Source organism: Chroicocephalus ridibundus, chromosome Z (assembly GCF_963924245.1).
Source record: "Chroicocephalus ridibundus chromosome Z, bChrRid1.1, whole genome shotgun sequence".
Lineage (NCBI taxonomy): Eukaryota > Metazoa > Chordata > Aves > Charadriiformes > Laridae > Chroicocephalus > Chroicocephalus ridibundus.
Window position 1 is genome coordinate 57,669,076 of NC_086316.1, and position 14,710 is coordinate 57,683,785.

The 14,710-nt window shown below is 45.7% G+C and overlaps 1 protein-coding gene across 5 annotated transcripts in view; it reads right to left on the reverse strand.

Annotated features, from left to right (window-relative positions):
• Positions 1–14,710, reverse strand: part of KANK1 (KN motif and ankyrin repeat domains 1) — a 133,756-nt gene that overhangs the window by 14,530 nt on the left and 104,516 nt on the right. For all 5 annotated transcript variants that reach the window (XM_063319924.1, XM_063319922.1, XM_063319925.1 and 2 more), the window contains 3 exons: positions 11,478–14,132; positions 1,349–1,567; positions 406–514 (listed from right to left, as the gene is read on the reverse strand). In XM_063319924.1, the coding sequence (XP_063175994.1) occupies positions 406–514; positions 1,349–1,567; positions 11,478–14,132 (2,983 nt within the window). The remainder of the gene's footprint in view (positions 1–405; positions 515–1,348; positions 1,568–11,477; positions 14,133–14,710) is intronic.

Below are 14,710 nucleotides of genomic sequence, written 5' to 3' on the forward strand. Positions count from 1 at the left end.
GCCTACAGGAACGATGGGGAGGGACTCTTTATCAGGAAGTGTAGTGATAGGATGAGAGGTAATGGTTTTAAACAGAAAGAGGGTAGATTTAGATTAGATATTAGGAAGAAATTCTTTACTGTGAGGGTGGTGAGACGTTGGAAAAGGTTGCCCAGAGAAGTTGTGGATGCCCCATCCCTGGAGGTGTTCAAGGCCAGGCTGGATGGGGCTTTGAGCAACCTGGTCTAGTGGGAGGTGTCCATGGCAGGGGGGGTTGGAACTAGATGATCTGTAAGGTCCCTTCCACCTCTAAACAGTCTACGATTCTATGACAGGCCAAATCTATGCATAAGCTCCTGTGTTCCTCCTCTCCTTCCCACTGTGAAAGTGCTACAATGACAGATTTTTTGGAAACAGGTCTCTTACCCGCCATTAATGCCGACAAACTGCAGGTTCTTCTTGGTGTTGCTCAAATCCTTTTTCCCGTCCCTTTTCTTCATGATAGATTTGAGTGTGTTTTCATTATTAGTACACACTATTGAAAAGGGAAACAAAGCACACATATCAGTACAAATCTGTAGCCAGCTTTGACTGCAGCAGCTTTAGACAATTTTTCAAAAGAAAAAAACAGCTTTCTGTTTAATTTACCAACTGAAGCTGGGCTTTCTAATCTTTTTGTACATAAAGTCATGGTGTGAGATGCACATTGGAAATATAAAAGAACACTTCTAAAAACAACTCTGGAAACTGAAAACTAGTTTAGCCTAACTTTCCCAGCTTCCAACATGTTGCTAATCTTTATGATGCTTTAGAAAACTTTAAGAAAATAGACTTTTTTCCTTTGCTATTTGCGAAAGATTTCTAACATTGAAATGGGTTACTCTGATCTGTTATGAAAATCTTAATTCTTAGTGTCAGATGACAGAAGCTCATTGCCAGAACTAATGCCTTAGTGCAGACAGCGCATTTAACAATAACCTATTCAACAGGGTGGGGAGGTTCAATCAAGGCTGTTTCTTTAGATTTCACTATATACTGAAACAACTGTTAAACCAATCTCTAAGCGGAAGACAGGCAAAAAATTCATGCAAATTTAAGTTTAAAAAAAATAATTATTTTATTAACCCTTTCTTTCTCAGTACATTTTTCTTATGAAGTCACTAAATAGCATTTCACTGATGTGCTACAATCTGCCATTTAAAAACTAAGCCGCTATCTGCAGACACAGGGTCTCCCACTGTGACTTTCCCCGTAGCCACGTCTTTCCCTGCTTTCACAATTTTGAGAACCCTGAAAACCTCCTTTAACTGTATTTTCACATTCAAACTCCATCGGCACCACGAAAGGTGAAATGTGAGCTGGTCATCACCATAGAGGCCAGAGGCAAGCTGGTCATCTGTCAGGTTAATTGGAGTGAGAGTTTTGTCTTGAGAAGAAAAGGACTTCCTTCCCCGAACAGCTTCCACCAGGGGAGTCTTCCTCTCCTCCTGAGCAGGCATAATGTCCTGCTCCAATTTCAGCGTTCGCAAATTTGAAGTTAAGTGGGTGTTTGCAAGTTGGCCGTGAGGGATGTACTCCAAAGTAGCACCTGCCAGAGAAGACAGTAGGCATCACGGAGGAGGCAGACCAAAACATTTCCGTCAACACTGTGATCAGCTTGGGGGGGGTGGGGGGAAACAGATTGGGGGAAAAAAAAGGGCAACGCTTGTGCTCTACAATACTCTTTTCTGAGGATCCAATAGGAAAAGGGTGTGATTGCTTTCAGAAAATAAAAAAAACCACCATAGCTGTGAGTTTTTCTTTCCCTGAAAAGATACAATATAAAGAAAAATTATAAAGATATTGGCTTTAAAAAGGACAAAAAGAAGTGCTCCTTCCTCCTCCTTCTCTTTCAGTATGTGCAGTGACCCCAGAGGGCGGACTCGCTGAGCTGCTCCTCACTGATGTGCCTGAAGAGTGCGTTCATGGGCTCTGCAGGTTCCTTCTGCAAGAGCAGTGCCCCCTTTATCTTACTTTTTTTAAAGAAATGGCATTTTCCATGAAAGCAGAAACTTTTCAGGAACCTTTCATTTTTGCTGGCATTCCACTAACTCTGAAAGTTATATACTTTATCCAGTTACTGAGACAACTGCAATAAACTCCCACCCACTGCATTTCTTTCTTTCTTTCTTTTTTTTTTTTTTTCCTTTTCAGGATGGTACTGAGCTAGTAGTTGTATTCAAATCAAATTCCAAAAGTTTGGGTTATACTTTTTCTTTTTCCCCCAATTTGCTGGCATCCACTCATTTTTTCCCTTTGTGTGTTTAAAAGGCAGCACTAATTACACACAGACTTTTACAGATTCCCCTGGAGTTTCTCCAGCTGTGCTATTAGAACTGCTCTACAAAGCTGCACAAATGCTTTTGTTTGTGGAACACACTGCTTTTTTACACACACATTCTTCCTTAAGTAATCTTGCTAGCATTTCAAGGAAAAAGATAAAAGAGCATTTAATTTACTTTAAACGCTATCACTTCTTTCTTTCAAAGCTTGCTTCAATCACTTCTGCCTCTGCAGTTTTTTTTTCTTTTGTGTTTATTAAGAATTAAGCCACAGCCACCTCATCCAAACAGATGAGCGGCACCATACAGGCTGCTAACATATTATAGTAAGGTAAATTCCAAATATTCACTTTCAGAAATACAGCTGACATCTTTATTGCTCTTGCTAGGCTGCCCTTCCCCCTTCTTGCTTCACCTCAGATGCTGGCTGTTGGCTTTTTTTCCCCATAAGAAGACATAACGCAACTGATTTTTCCAAATGTTGTCACTTCCCAGAAGGTTCCTCCTCTTTGCTCCCGTCCCCACCTAAGTCTCTGAGTTCCCAAGTGAGTCTCACCCCACATGCAATTCCAAGGCACCTTCTCAAGAAGGAGACCTATTGCCTGCTGTCACCGTTGCTTATAGCTTTACTCCATGCTACAGGGGGAAGCCACCTGCTGGGAAAGGCACACGACAGGGTATTGGCAGACATGTCACTGCAGGTATAGCCAAAAAGTTTCTGCCCTTTAAGGAAAGCGAGGCAGTCACCCCAGTGCCCCCCCGTGCAGGAACAACCCCTCTAGAGATGCGTGCTCAGGACAAAATGGGAATCAGTGGAAATCAAGAGGGAAGTCCTGTCCTCGTTCCCCCACCTTTCCTGGCTTCACAGCAGAGATCCAACTTCGGTCGGGTCTCTTCCCAACAGCAAGCACCATCCCTCAGTCTATCAGCCAAGGAGAAGAGGACTGCCAAAGCGATGGAGCGCCGAGCCAAAACCAATGATTTTTAAACTCCCTTAGCTGAAAAACAAGGAAACTGCCTCTCCCTCCACTTGCTTGGAGCGGTGACAGCTACAAGAGAGCACTGAACGGAGTTACCACTTCCAGCTGCAGCTGGTGGTGGCTGCCTCGGCTGGTTTTACCAGGTCACCCCTCCTGCTCCAGCCTCACCACCGAGGGCACGGGGAGGGAGCAGAGGGGACCTGCTCTGAAGCAGCGGAGACATGCAAACCTTCCGAAGCTGCCCGGGTTTACTGTCAGCTGAAATCCCTCCGTCTCCACAGCGCGTCCTGGGGACACGGGTGGGCTCGCGCGTGCTGGAGCTGAGGAAGGCTGTCAGGCCCCTGGCCGGGCAGAGCCGGGGTCCTGCCTGATGTGAATTGATGGCACCTTGGTGTGCCCTGTCATCCCCCCTCAGTGATGCTCAGCCCCACAAAGCCAGCGTCTGGACTTCCTCAGGTGTCTCCCTTCTGCCCTGGGACACGGCTGAGGAGGGAGCTGGAGGGTAGGACAGAGAGAAGGGAGAAGGACCATAGCTGCCTCATAGCCTTTCTCCTAGCTAAACCTGCCACCAACGCAACAAGATCTCAGTACGTTCCCTCTTCTGGTTCATCCCTCAGTGGCTGACAAACACCACACTGAGTTCAGGATCTGGAGCATGTTGTCCATGCCTTCAAATGAAGCAGCAAAGGTGTCGTGCTCGGCCCCCAGCACCTGACAAGAGGGTGACATCAAGGCACGAGGACAGGCACACAGCAAGACAGCATGCATTAGACAAACTATTAGACAAAAGTCCCATACACTCCTTCTCCCAACAAAACTGTTTGATGTCTACACCTACTGTGTCTACAGTACCCACGATTCCAGGAAAGACAGCTTTGGGCCCAACACAGCGTTAATGCTGCAAGGCGTTAATTAGCATTTAACATCAGCTCTCAGGCCTTCCCTTTTACAAGACAGCCAACAAAAAGGTCCTTGGAGAGCAGCAACCTAGCACGTGGAAAAATGGATGAAGGAAGCAGGTGTGCTACCCAACACTATGGTCAATGATTTAACTGATTAATCAACTGCTGCCCAAACCAACAAGCTGAATGCGCCAAGTTCCCTCCGCCTCCAACAAGGCCGCAGGATGGCCATCAGGGCCAGGGGGACCGCACGCCTCTCAAGTGTGGGAGAGAAACCCTGGCTGAAGATCACCACCACCCTACACAGAGCTTAAATCAGACTCCTCATGTCGCCTCACACAGACCTCAAGCATGCTTCCCCAGAGCCCTTCCCAGTGACACTGGGTCACGAGGCACCACACTGACAATACATCAGCCAACAGGTTCAATGCCTAGCCAGCCATGGCCTCCAGAGAGCCACACGGGTACACTCACCCTCCTGATTTTTGTTAGTTTATTGTTGCAGGCAAATAATGCAAATTTGACATAAGTTTCTATGTATTGGTATAGCGTGGCTAACCACAGCATGGAGCTGCCAGGAATTTCTAAATGTATTTTGCAATATAGTAGGGGATCTTGGCAAAGTTCACGAGTATTTTGGAAGCAGAAGTATGATAAGACAAAACAAAAAATTTAGGGACTTCAACTGTTCATAAACCCTTATAAAGAAAGCTACCGTCGTCAATTTCAGAAGCACCTTCAGTGGTTTAGCCCCAGTGGTTTGAGAGAATGAGAGCACCTGTTTTTAATTTTTTAGAAGGAACCTCCTCTCCTAAATCACTTCTGCTTCTTTTGAAAATCTCACCAATTTAAACCAGAATGACAGCAAAACTACATCAGCAGTAGACTACCCATGCCATTTCTGGCATCTATAAAATCAATTTATTGTTGTTAAAATGCTATTTCCCTTCCTAACTGCAGGCTTTCCCTCCCACTTATGAGAGCGTGACTAGTCATGCAGTAAGCTGGTTCGGGGAACTCAGTGGGTCATTTTTAAACAGTACCCTTCCCCCTGAATTTGAGGGGAACTTGTGATAACACAAGTCTGGCCTTTACCTGCTTTTGAAAAATTCCATTTAGTCTGATGGAAGCAAACCTAACTATTACTATAAAAACTATTTCGCTTGACAATACTTTTATACCACTGGAAATGAAGAGAGGTGCAAATGAGGCCAGGGGAATTAAATACCATCAGGATGAAAACCTAGCTCTCTGGCTGGAACATCACAGGCTTCTAGCTAAAAAAAGGGCACAAGCTTGCTGCCTATGTGGTAGCTGCCCACTGATTTTATTTTTAACCTGTTGATCAGTGCAAGTATTTATGTGCACAATATGTTTATAACAGCCAATGATACAATTTATACACTCCCTATTAAAGACAGTGCATAAAGGTTGTCTGGAGCACATACATCAAGGAAATACTTCTCTTTCACACTGCATGATTTCTTCATGGTAGCAATAAGATCCCTATGAAACTACTGTAACTGAAGAACACAAAGTCTTCTCTAGTGGCCTTAAATATTATTAAGTTGCTTTATCCTTAAAAAGTTATTTCTTCATATAAATAACTTTTAATCCACTTTCCATTTGCCCTATCCATCACAACTATAGAAAAAAAAAAGCCCCATTCTACTAAGTTAAATAAAAAAGCAGTGATGAGCAAACATGTTACGTTTAAACATTTACAGTGATTGATATTAACCCATCCACCCACCTGATAAATGTGTTACCTTCAGAAGACTAAACGTAGTTTCAATTTAAAAGGTTCTTTTGAGCCATTCCAGGTTAAAAGTCAGTGAATTTAAAATTTCAGAACCAAAAATTGCCATATATGAACTTCTTATATGATAAACTGACAGAAGCCAGATTCACTTGGGGCCCAGGCATATGGTAAATGTTGCAACTACCATTTGGCTCCAGGGAAAACACTCCTTTTAACAGGACGACTCCTTTAATAGGACTGCAAGAGCAATCTCAAATTCATTTTCACTCTCTCTTTAACCATTTTCTTTGTGTTGGGAAGCTGCTTTCCATCCCCAAACTAGCTTGTGAAGCCAGTCTGTTGAAACTGGAAGTCAAAACCAATTCCTTTAATTGAACAAGATTGAAAACAAAAAATTACATGTCTGGGAAGCAGGTAATAATCTTATTTTATGAAATGCTCTCCCTTCCAAGACAACTGTGTGCAAAGCTTGGTGAAAGCCATCCTTAATTTCCCTGATGAGTGTGGATCAAAGCATATCATGATGCTGGGCACAGCAGGAAGGTCATCTCAGAGCTTTTCCTGCTTTCTCATTTATGAGCAGTTGATCTTCTCAGCCGATGCTTTATTGTTGATGAAATACGACAACACTTCCTTGGAAAAAGGGGAATCTTCTGCCATTAAATATTCATAGATGTGTCTGTTACCATGGGAGTTGAACTCTGAACAAAGCTCAGTGCCCGAACATCATGTCCCTGTGCCACAGCGTGGGGAGGGAACTGGGGTTTTACCAAAGTCACTAACAGACAGGCTAGCAGGCTGGAGCTTGCTACTCTCTAAGCAGGAATAGATTTGGAAGAAAAACATTATTTCTAATGTGTCAAATTATACTCCTTATTAACTGAAGCAGAAATGAGGAGATAGAGCAGCTTTCAGATTCAAACATCCCCTGTACTGCAGAACAGAAAATACTCTAATGATAATAATGATAACAGCAATAAGCTTGTCTTAACAAGTGACCATGGAAGGTATGTCAAACCTCTTTAAAGAGGTTTACGGAGTTCCACATGAATAATGTCTTTATAGGACAATTACCGACCAGGTCGCTGCTTCTCTTCTGATATAATCAGACGGGAATTTAAAAGAAGAAAAAAACCTCACTGAACATCCCAGTTCCTAATACAGGGGTTGCTACCACTTTCAAACAACACAGGCATTTGATCTTTGTCTAGCAGGTCAATAGATACCACCTGCCACAGGAAAAACGCAGAGGAGGCACTGTACTCTTTGAGGTACCAGCCAAACACACGTGAATAAACAGCACTCATCTGGCACACAGATGGGACCATCTGCATGACTGTTTTGCATCACCCAGGGAATATGAAGAATGCTTCACGAATGTCAGTCAGCCTCTCCCCAGCAGAGAGACGGATGGGTCCTGCTTATTACACAAACAAGTGCATCTGTACAGAAACTTAACCGGGTGATTAACGCATGCATCTGTGGCGGAGCTGAAGCTGAGGGATTCATTCACTTGCCTAGACGTAGACACCCAGTGCAATTTGCAGCAGCCCACAGCTTCACAGGGTCCACGGACATGCCTGCGCCTCAAACAGCACCAGCTTCCGAGCCTCAGGCAAGCCTCAAGTCTTCAGCTGCACTAGCGTGGTCCATGCTGCCAAGAGGGGGGCTACCAACCCATCAAGCTACACAGTCTTTGAGAGAAAAGGCTACAAACTTTGTCAAACAGAAGAGCTGCAAGGAGAAAACAGCCTCTTCCAACTCCCTGCTGGTTTTGTGTAACGAATGATGACACAGAGAGAGACAATCACAGCCACAATTCCTCATTAGTTATACACACCAGCTTCGGACAACCAGGGGCTTCTCACCACCACCATCACTCCTTCGGTCTTTCCATCATCCCTCACCCTGCCTCCACAGCTCTGGGTGAAAGTTAAGAGTTGAAAAGCTTGAAAGATCTTTCCATCAGGTTGCACATCATGTTTTCCCAACCCCCAAGACTTTCCAACACCACTTGCTTCCCACTTCTTCTCACTCCTTAATTCAAGGAGTCCTTAATCTCAAGTTTCAATTCAAGAAGTTGCCTCCTTCCTCACGATGATTAGTGTAATGCTTCCACTGGGGTGCTCAGTCATGACTGCTCCAAAAAGTGACTGTAAAACTGATACTCCAAAGATCACCGAGGCAAAATAACCACGCATTTTCAGGTCAAATACACTCAGGTCAGTTTTTAGGGCAACAGTAGAGCAGCTGTTTTTAAATACCACCCTTGCAAATTCCCTGCCTGTGAAAGACATCCACCTACAAGACTTGTGAAAAGTCCATTTAATTTGAGGGACGTTAGGCCTCTGGCTGATATTCTGCAAAACACATCACATGTGCACTCAAATGTAACTTTCCGAAACTTCTCAAAAATTCTGTGACAATAAACAGAGAACCTGAACACACTCGCCTCTCTTAGTCCTCCTACATGCTGTCTGGTCCAAGAACGAGGATCAGTTAGCCTCTAGGTTTGTCACCCACATCCGTGCGACCCCGCTGGACACAGACAGGGTGCCAATGCTGGCTAACATGATTTTGCAGAGTGGAAATCGTTCATCTGGACAGAGGGTTTGATTTCCCTGATGTCACTAAGGCTTCTGAAAGACAGCGCGAGTGTAAATAGGAGTTGCTTAGTTACGGAAGTGAAGGTGTTTATTTTGCAACAAGCAATATACTAATTGCTAACAGACCTGGTTCAGAGATCATCTCAGAGCTCTGCTGGGCCTGAGCCTGGGGATGCCAGCTGCGGAGCCAGCCCCATGTCCTTCTCAGCAGGCTCCAGCTGTCATGCCTGCATCCCATCGCCAGCCACAAGCCGTGTCAGGGGCTGAGAGACACCCCTGCAGCACACCCCCATCTCCCCAGCGCTGGCAGGGAGAAAAATCTGTAAAGCTGAAAACCTGACCAATGTGCCACCTCATGTATCGGAAGCAGAATGGGACCACTAACCCTGTAACGTGGCAAACTGGTACCCAAATCACATGCCTCAAAGCCAGATCAGGTATTTTTGTCCTAGAAGAACTTGGCATCTAAGAGGCGCTTCCTAAGGATGGTCTTTGAATAAAATATTAAAGATGACACTACTGCTGCTAAACTGAAACCGGACACTTCTGCCTCTATTTTCAGCCTGTTTTCCTAAGAAACCGAGGCTTGCGAGGTTATGCTTCTTTCAATAACTTAAACCCGACTGCTCATTTTAACCAAACCAGACTAGAGACTCACTGTTCTGAAGGATTTTTGTATTTATACAAGCTTTAGAGAAATCAGGCCGAGATGCCAGGCCTGCAGAAAGGGTTGCTGGTTGAATGCACACACAAGACACCTGAAAAGCTACATCCAAGAGACCTAAACGCGAGGAAAGACTTATTAAGAGTCCACAAGCTATCATCAGGTACTGATGCATGGAAAAAAAAAAAAAGGCTTTATTAGTTCCAGTGCTTACAGATTTAAGTTTGAGCTTCATTCAGCAAAACTCCTTCTGCAGAAAAAAGTAACACGTGATCTGTAAAACCAGAGGAACAAGCAGCAGGACCAACAGATAACTGTAGTAAAGGCAGTATTTTCAAAATTCATAGAAAGAGGAGGGGAAACGTTTCAGGCTTATGACCTCCTTCCCACTCCAATTCTCCATGGGTTTAAACTGTTGTAGCCCTGAGCTTGATTTATGCACGCAGTCCTGGCATGTAGATCTCACCAGAGACTAAAAATAAAGAGATTTTATGCTCAGCATCCACAGCTAAAGATAATGGCATTACAAGTTAAAATAAAATTACTCCAGAATAATTCTGTCAAGAATGTGAAATCTGAATCCAAGTAAGAACATCTTTACTAAAATATGATCCATTGCTCCACCTGTGTCTAAATACTTTCAAGTCTCTAGACTACACATTTGATACTGTGCAGTAAAAGCAGGGAAAGGAATTGAGGATTTACAGCTAGTAAAAATTCTGGTTCACTGTTTTTAAGGACACTTCTGGTGTCTGCCAGATACTCTCATTATTATAGTATCATTACTTGTAAGAAGCCCAAAATATAAAGTGCATACCAGAAATAATATTGCATATATAGTATCGTATTGCATGTATGCAGACGGGGTATCATATGTTTTCTTTACCGCTACATAAATGTTCCTTATTGCTTTACTATTGGAACCTAAAATTTTTACTTCAGCTCATTTAATGGATGGTTCCATTTAGCACATGAACACTGAAAAGAATCAGATTTACCAAGCTGCCTTTTAACAAAAATAGGTAAATTTTAGGACAGTAAATAAGCTGCAAGAGCTTTATATAGCAGTGCATTAGCCAATAATATTATGCTGATATTGAGTGGTACTTCCTCAGGATTTCTTTTCCAATTCAGCACCCACGATACATATGAATTTGCACAAGGTTATCCCACTTTCTTAACCTCCTGTTTTAGTCACTGTATGGTAGGACCAAGAAGACGGTATCTAACAGTCCCTGCTAGGCATTACATATTGGTTTACAGTAAGCCAACATTCATAAATTTAACAGTAATGTGGTTGTATTCACCAATAAGGTATTAGGAAAAATGGCTAAGTTTTAAACTAGACTATCAGACACCCAATAATAATAATAATAATTTTTAAAAAGTAAGCGACTTTACCCCAGGGAATAAAGAAATCCCGCATAAAGAAATCCCTCAAATTAATTGTATAGATTTAAAAGTTATTAAATAAAATGCAAGGAATATTTAAATCTCAGTTCTTGCCTTTCCTGAGTATCATCAGAACCTCCAGCAGTAATTACAGTTTATGCCTTTCAAACATGAGGCTGTAATTAGGGATTAGGACAAGCAGTTATTGGAACAGTGAAGATGCAAGATGTGGTTTCTGTGAAGCACTCTGGAGTTGCCTATTATAAAGCCATCAGCCCTGCTGGAACAGGGAAAGCACCCCGCAGCTCTCTGGCTGAGAAGCACAAGGAATGAAGGCAATGGAAGGAACACTAAAAAATCCAGGGAAATGTCTGTGGAAATGAGTTGGTTTGATACGGACACTGAATGTGACCTTCCACTCTGTCAAATCTGACACTGTAGTTTTTCAAAATGCCAAGCTTAAAGGAAGGACAAAATTCCAAATGCACAGGAATTACCACTGAATACTCTTAAAAGCCATAAAATGGAGTCAACACCTTGCACAGCTGTCAAACCCTGCATACTTTTAGATACCTCTCTTTCATGGTCAGTGACATCATCATCACCGTGATGCCCTTCACAGTCTGCTGGACTGGGAGAGATAAAACTAGCTCTGGTTTTTCAGTTACCTGTGGTGGGCTCGAGAGAATGTACCCTATGGGCACATCCAGCAAGAGTGTTATGTTATGTTATGTTATATCGAGGAGGATTACACACTTGCTTCCAGGCTAAAGCAAGATCCTAGAACGTGACTGACCAGCAGCTCTGGCAAGAAGCAGACCAAACATAATTCTATGGTTCTATGAAACATGTGCCCGGACACTGGGCTTACCTGGCGTGGCGCTTCTCTCCATGCACTGCTTCTGAAGGTCCAGGCTCCGCAGCTCCTCTGTGCTGGCGTATTTCATGACGGAGTTGATGGAGGTGAGAGTGCTGATGAGCTGCGAATTGAGAGATCCAATCTGGGAGTGGGGCTCCCCAAAGGCTTCTGCCAATTCACTGTAATTTTCAGCAAGCAGCATCTGCTGTTCCTGCAGCAGCTTCTGCACACGCTCAATGTAGTGATCCAAGCCCGTCCTCAGCTCAGGTGGAGGCAGAGGGTTTTCCAATAGACCACTCACCGGCTCGCACACGGACTCTCCACCAACACCAATGCTCCTGGTGCCAGCCGGCACAACCGGCAATGGAGGGGGTCCGCAGGCAATGCTCCTCATTTTAAGACCAACCAGGTAGTTCTCATGAATGTTTATCTGCCCAACGCCACAGTCTTTGGTTTTTATTGCGGAGGGCTTTTCAAAGCCAGGGTGGCTGGAGAGCATGGTGCCCACTCCAACCGAACGCGTTTTAGCAGACGCGTGTATGTCCTTCACCCGGCCATCTCCTACTGCCACGCTCCGCGTCTCCACGCTCTCTGTGTTGGTCTGCTTATCGCAGCTGCTCAGAGCGGTGTTCGTCCCGCAGTCTGCCAGGGAGGCCGTCTCTGTGCCGGTGCACTGGCTCACCATCTCCAGTGCGGTGCTGGTTTGACGGCTAGCTGTGGAGGGCACAGCCATCACTGTTGCCTCTGCCCTGGGCACAGCCTCTGTGGCCGTCTCGCGGGACACGTGCTCCTTGGGGGCACAAACCACCACGTCCACTGAGCAGTCCCCGCAGCCCACAGACCTCACCGCTCCGACCGCCCGCGCCGTCTGGCGGGGGCTCGGCATGCCCGACGGCTCCTCTGTGTTGACGCCTGTCTCACAGATGCTTGTCTCTGCGCCCACTGCCTTATCACGCAGCTCAAGGGACCTCCCCGTGCCCTGGTCTCGCACCTCTGCCCTCTCCCTCACCAGCCACTGGCTCATCAGCAGCTCAGGGCCCACAGCCATGCTCCGCACGGCAGGTCTGCAGGAGGTGCCAATGCTGCTCATCTGCAGGTGGTTTCCCACTGAAGAATCGGTGACATCCACGTGGTCTCCCACCATTTGGTCTCTTGTTTGCACGATGGCCTCCACCATCTTGCTGATGACACGGGGCTGAGCCATCATGGCTTTATCTACTTTTTTCCTAGACCCAGCCGCCTGCAGCTCCTGTTTTAATTTGGTCATTTCCCTGTCATGGGTCGTTTCCTTTAACTGAACCTCTAGTCTGTAAATCTTCTCCTTAAGGGCTTCAATGGTCTGCTGCTGAAGCTCTATCTCTTTCTCAACCTCTGTAGACAAGCCAAGCATGGCCTCTGTCACCCCAACCCCAGACTCTCTCAATTCTTTCTCTGTCCCCACAGCTACTTCTTTGTGTTGCCTCGCAGATCTGTTGTATATAACCACATCGTTCATGTTCTCATCAGCACCTACAGCAACAGATCGGGCTTCTTTGGTCAGGCTTTCTCTGTTCACCCGAAGGTTTGCTGGACTTTCATAGTTGCTATCCTGGATTTTTTTCTCCAGGGCTTGCATCTCAGCAGTCAGCTGCCTGAACTCCTCTATCCTCTGAGAGCTCTGCTCCACGCTCTCCACCTCTTCCTCACAATCTATATACAGTTCTCCACCTCTTCTCACCTGAGACATGTGTTCCCACTGCTCCGCATTCCCAGCACTGTAGGATCGTTTTCTGAAACCATATGTGTCATTTTGAGTGGCTTTCCTCTGGTTTTTGAGTTCTGCCATCATGTGCCTCTTCTCTTCCTGTAACACTGAAATTTTGACCTGCAGCACAGGAATGGTCTTGACTTGCTCCTCGAGCTCCTTGAGACGCTTGAGGGCAACTGCCATTTGCTCCCTGATGTGCTGCAGATGCACTGGGCTCACATTGGTGACCGGTGTGGATATTCCTGAGCTCATGGGGCTGTGACGAATGGAACTGCCCAAGGAGGAGCTGAAGCAGGCGCCGTAGTCGCCATTCCCCTGATACCCATTCTGCAGCTGCTGAGACATGTGACCATATCCGCTGGATCCCACAAAAGAGGGGAGGGAGCTCGTGGAGCCCATGCCTCCAAAGCTGGAAAGCCGGGGCCTGCGGACATCTCCAGGCGTGACCTGCATCATCCTCTCCTGCTCGAGGCGCCTCCGTGTTTCCATGAGGGTTTTTGTTACATGGAGATTGTGCCGAGGAGGCTGGGGGGAGGGAGGAGGAAGCTGCTTACTCTCAGGGATGGTTAAGTAGGAAGGAGATGCTTCAAAGGAAACTGAAGGTCTTGCAGCGATGGACGAGGTTACTTGACTCCTCGCTGCCAAACACGACTGCTTGTTCTCATCACTGTTCGACGAAGAGAGGGACTCTGTGGAGGTCCAGCCGCTGCACTGGCCACCAGGGTTCTTGGTACCCACCGAGGCTGGTATGGCTTTCCTCTTTTTTCGGATGTTTAGTTTCTTAATGGTATTCCCCTTTTGTATATCATCCACGTACTTGAGAAAATCCAAGTCTAGCTGGTAGCCATAAGGTGTTTCCACGAAGTATGGGTCTTTCCGTTCTTTTTCATCTCCTCCGTTTATAATAACTTCCTCTTTTTCTGGAAAAGAAGAAACACAATCAGCATTGGAAAAGAAATTATGTCTCTAGCAAACCACGGATGGCCTGAAACACAAGGGCAGAAAGACGGGTGCTCACAGCATGCCGGAGGCAGAAACTGCTGCTGCAGCTCAGCGAGCAGACCAGCTTTCCGCTGACTGACCCTCAACACTAAATCCCGATTAACTTTTTAAAAGTTAATCAGTAGGTTTTCAAATGCTGAGAAGCGCATACCCACATAAATGTGTCCACACACACACAGAGATAACGCCTGTTGACACAGGGGCACAGAAGTGGCACAGCTAGTGGCTCCAAGCTGTTCTTCCCCAAATCCCCCCCCATCTTCCCGTGTCACACCAAGCTTTCACACACGCACTTTGTCATCACATCGAGACCAGAGCATTACACGTACCGCACAAATCCTCCAGAGACCAATTTCTCCACAGGGTGCATTCAAGCAGGCGACGGGAACTCCGACCCCGCTCCTTATGCAACCGATGCCATTAGACTTTACAGAGACCCGCGGCCGCTTGATGGCTCTGGGAACTGCTGCCACAGGAGCAGCGATACCCATGTGCT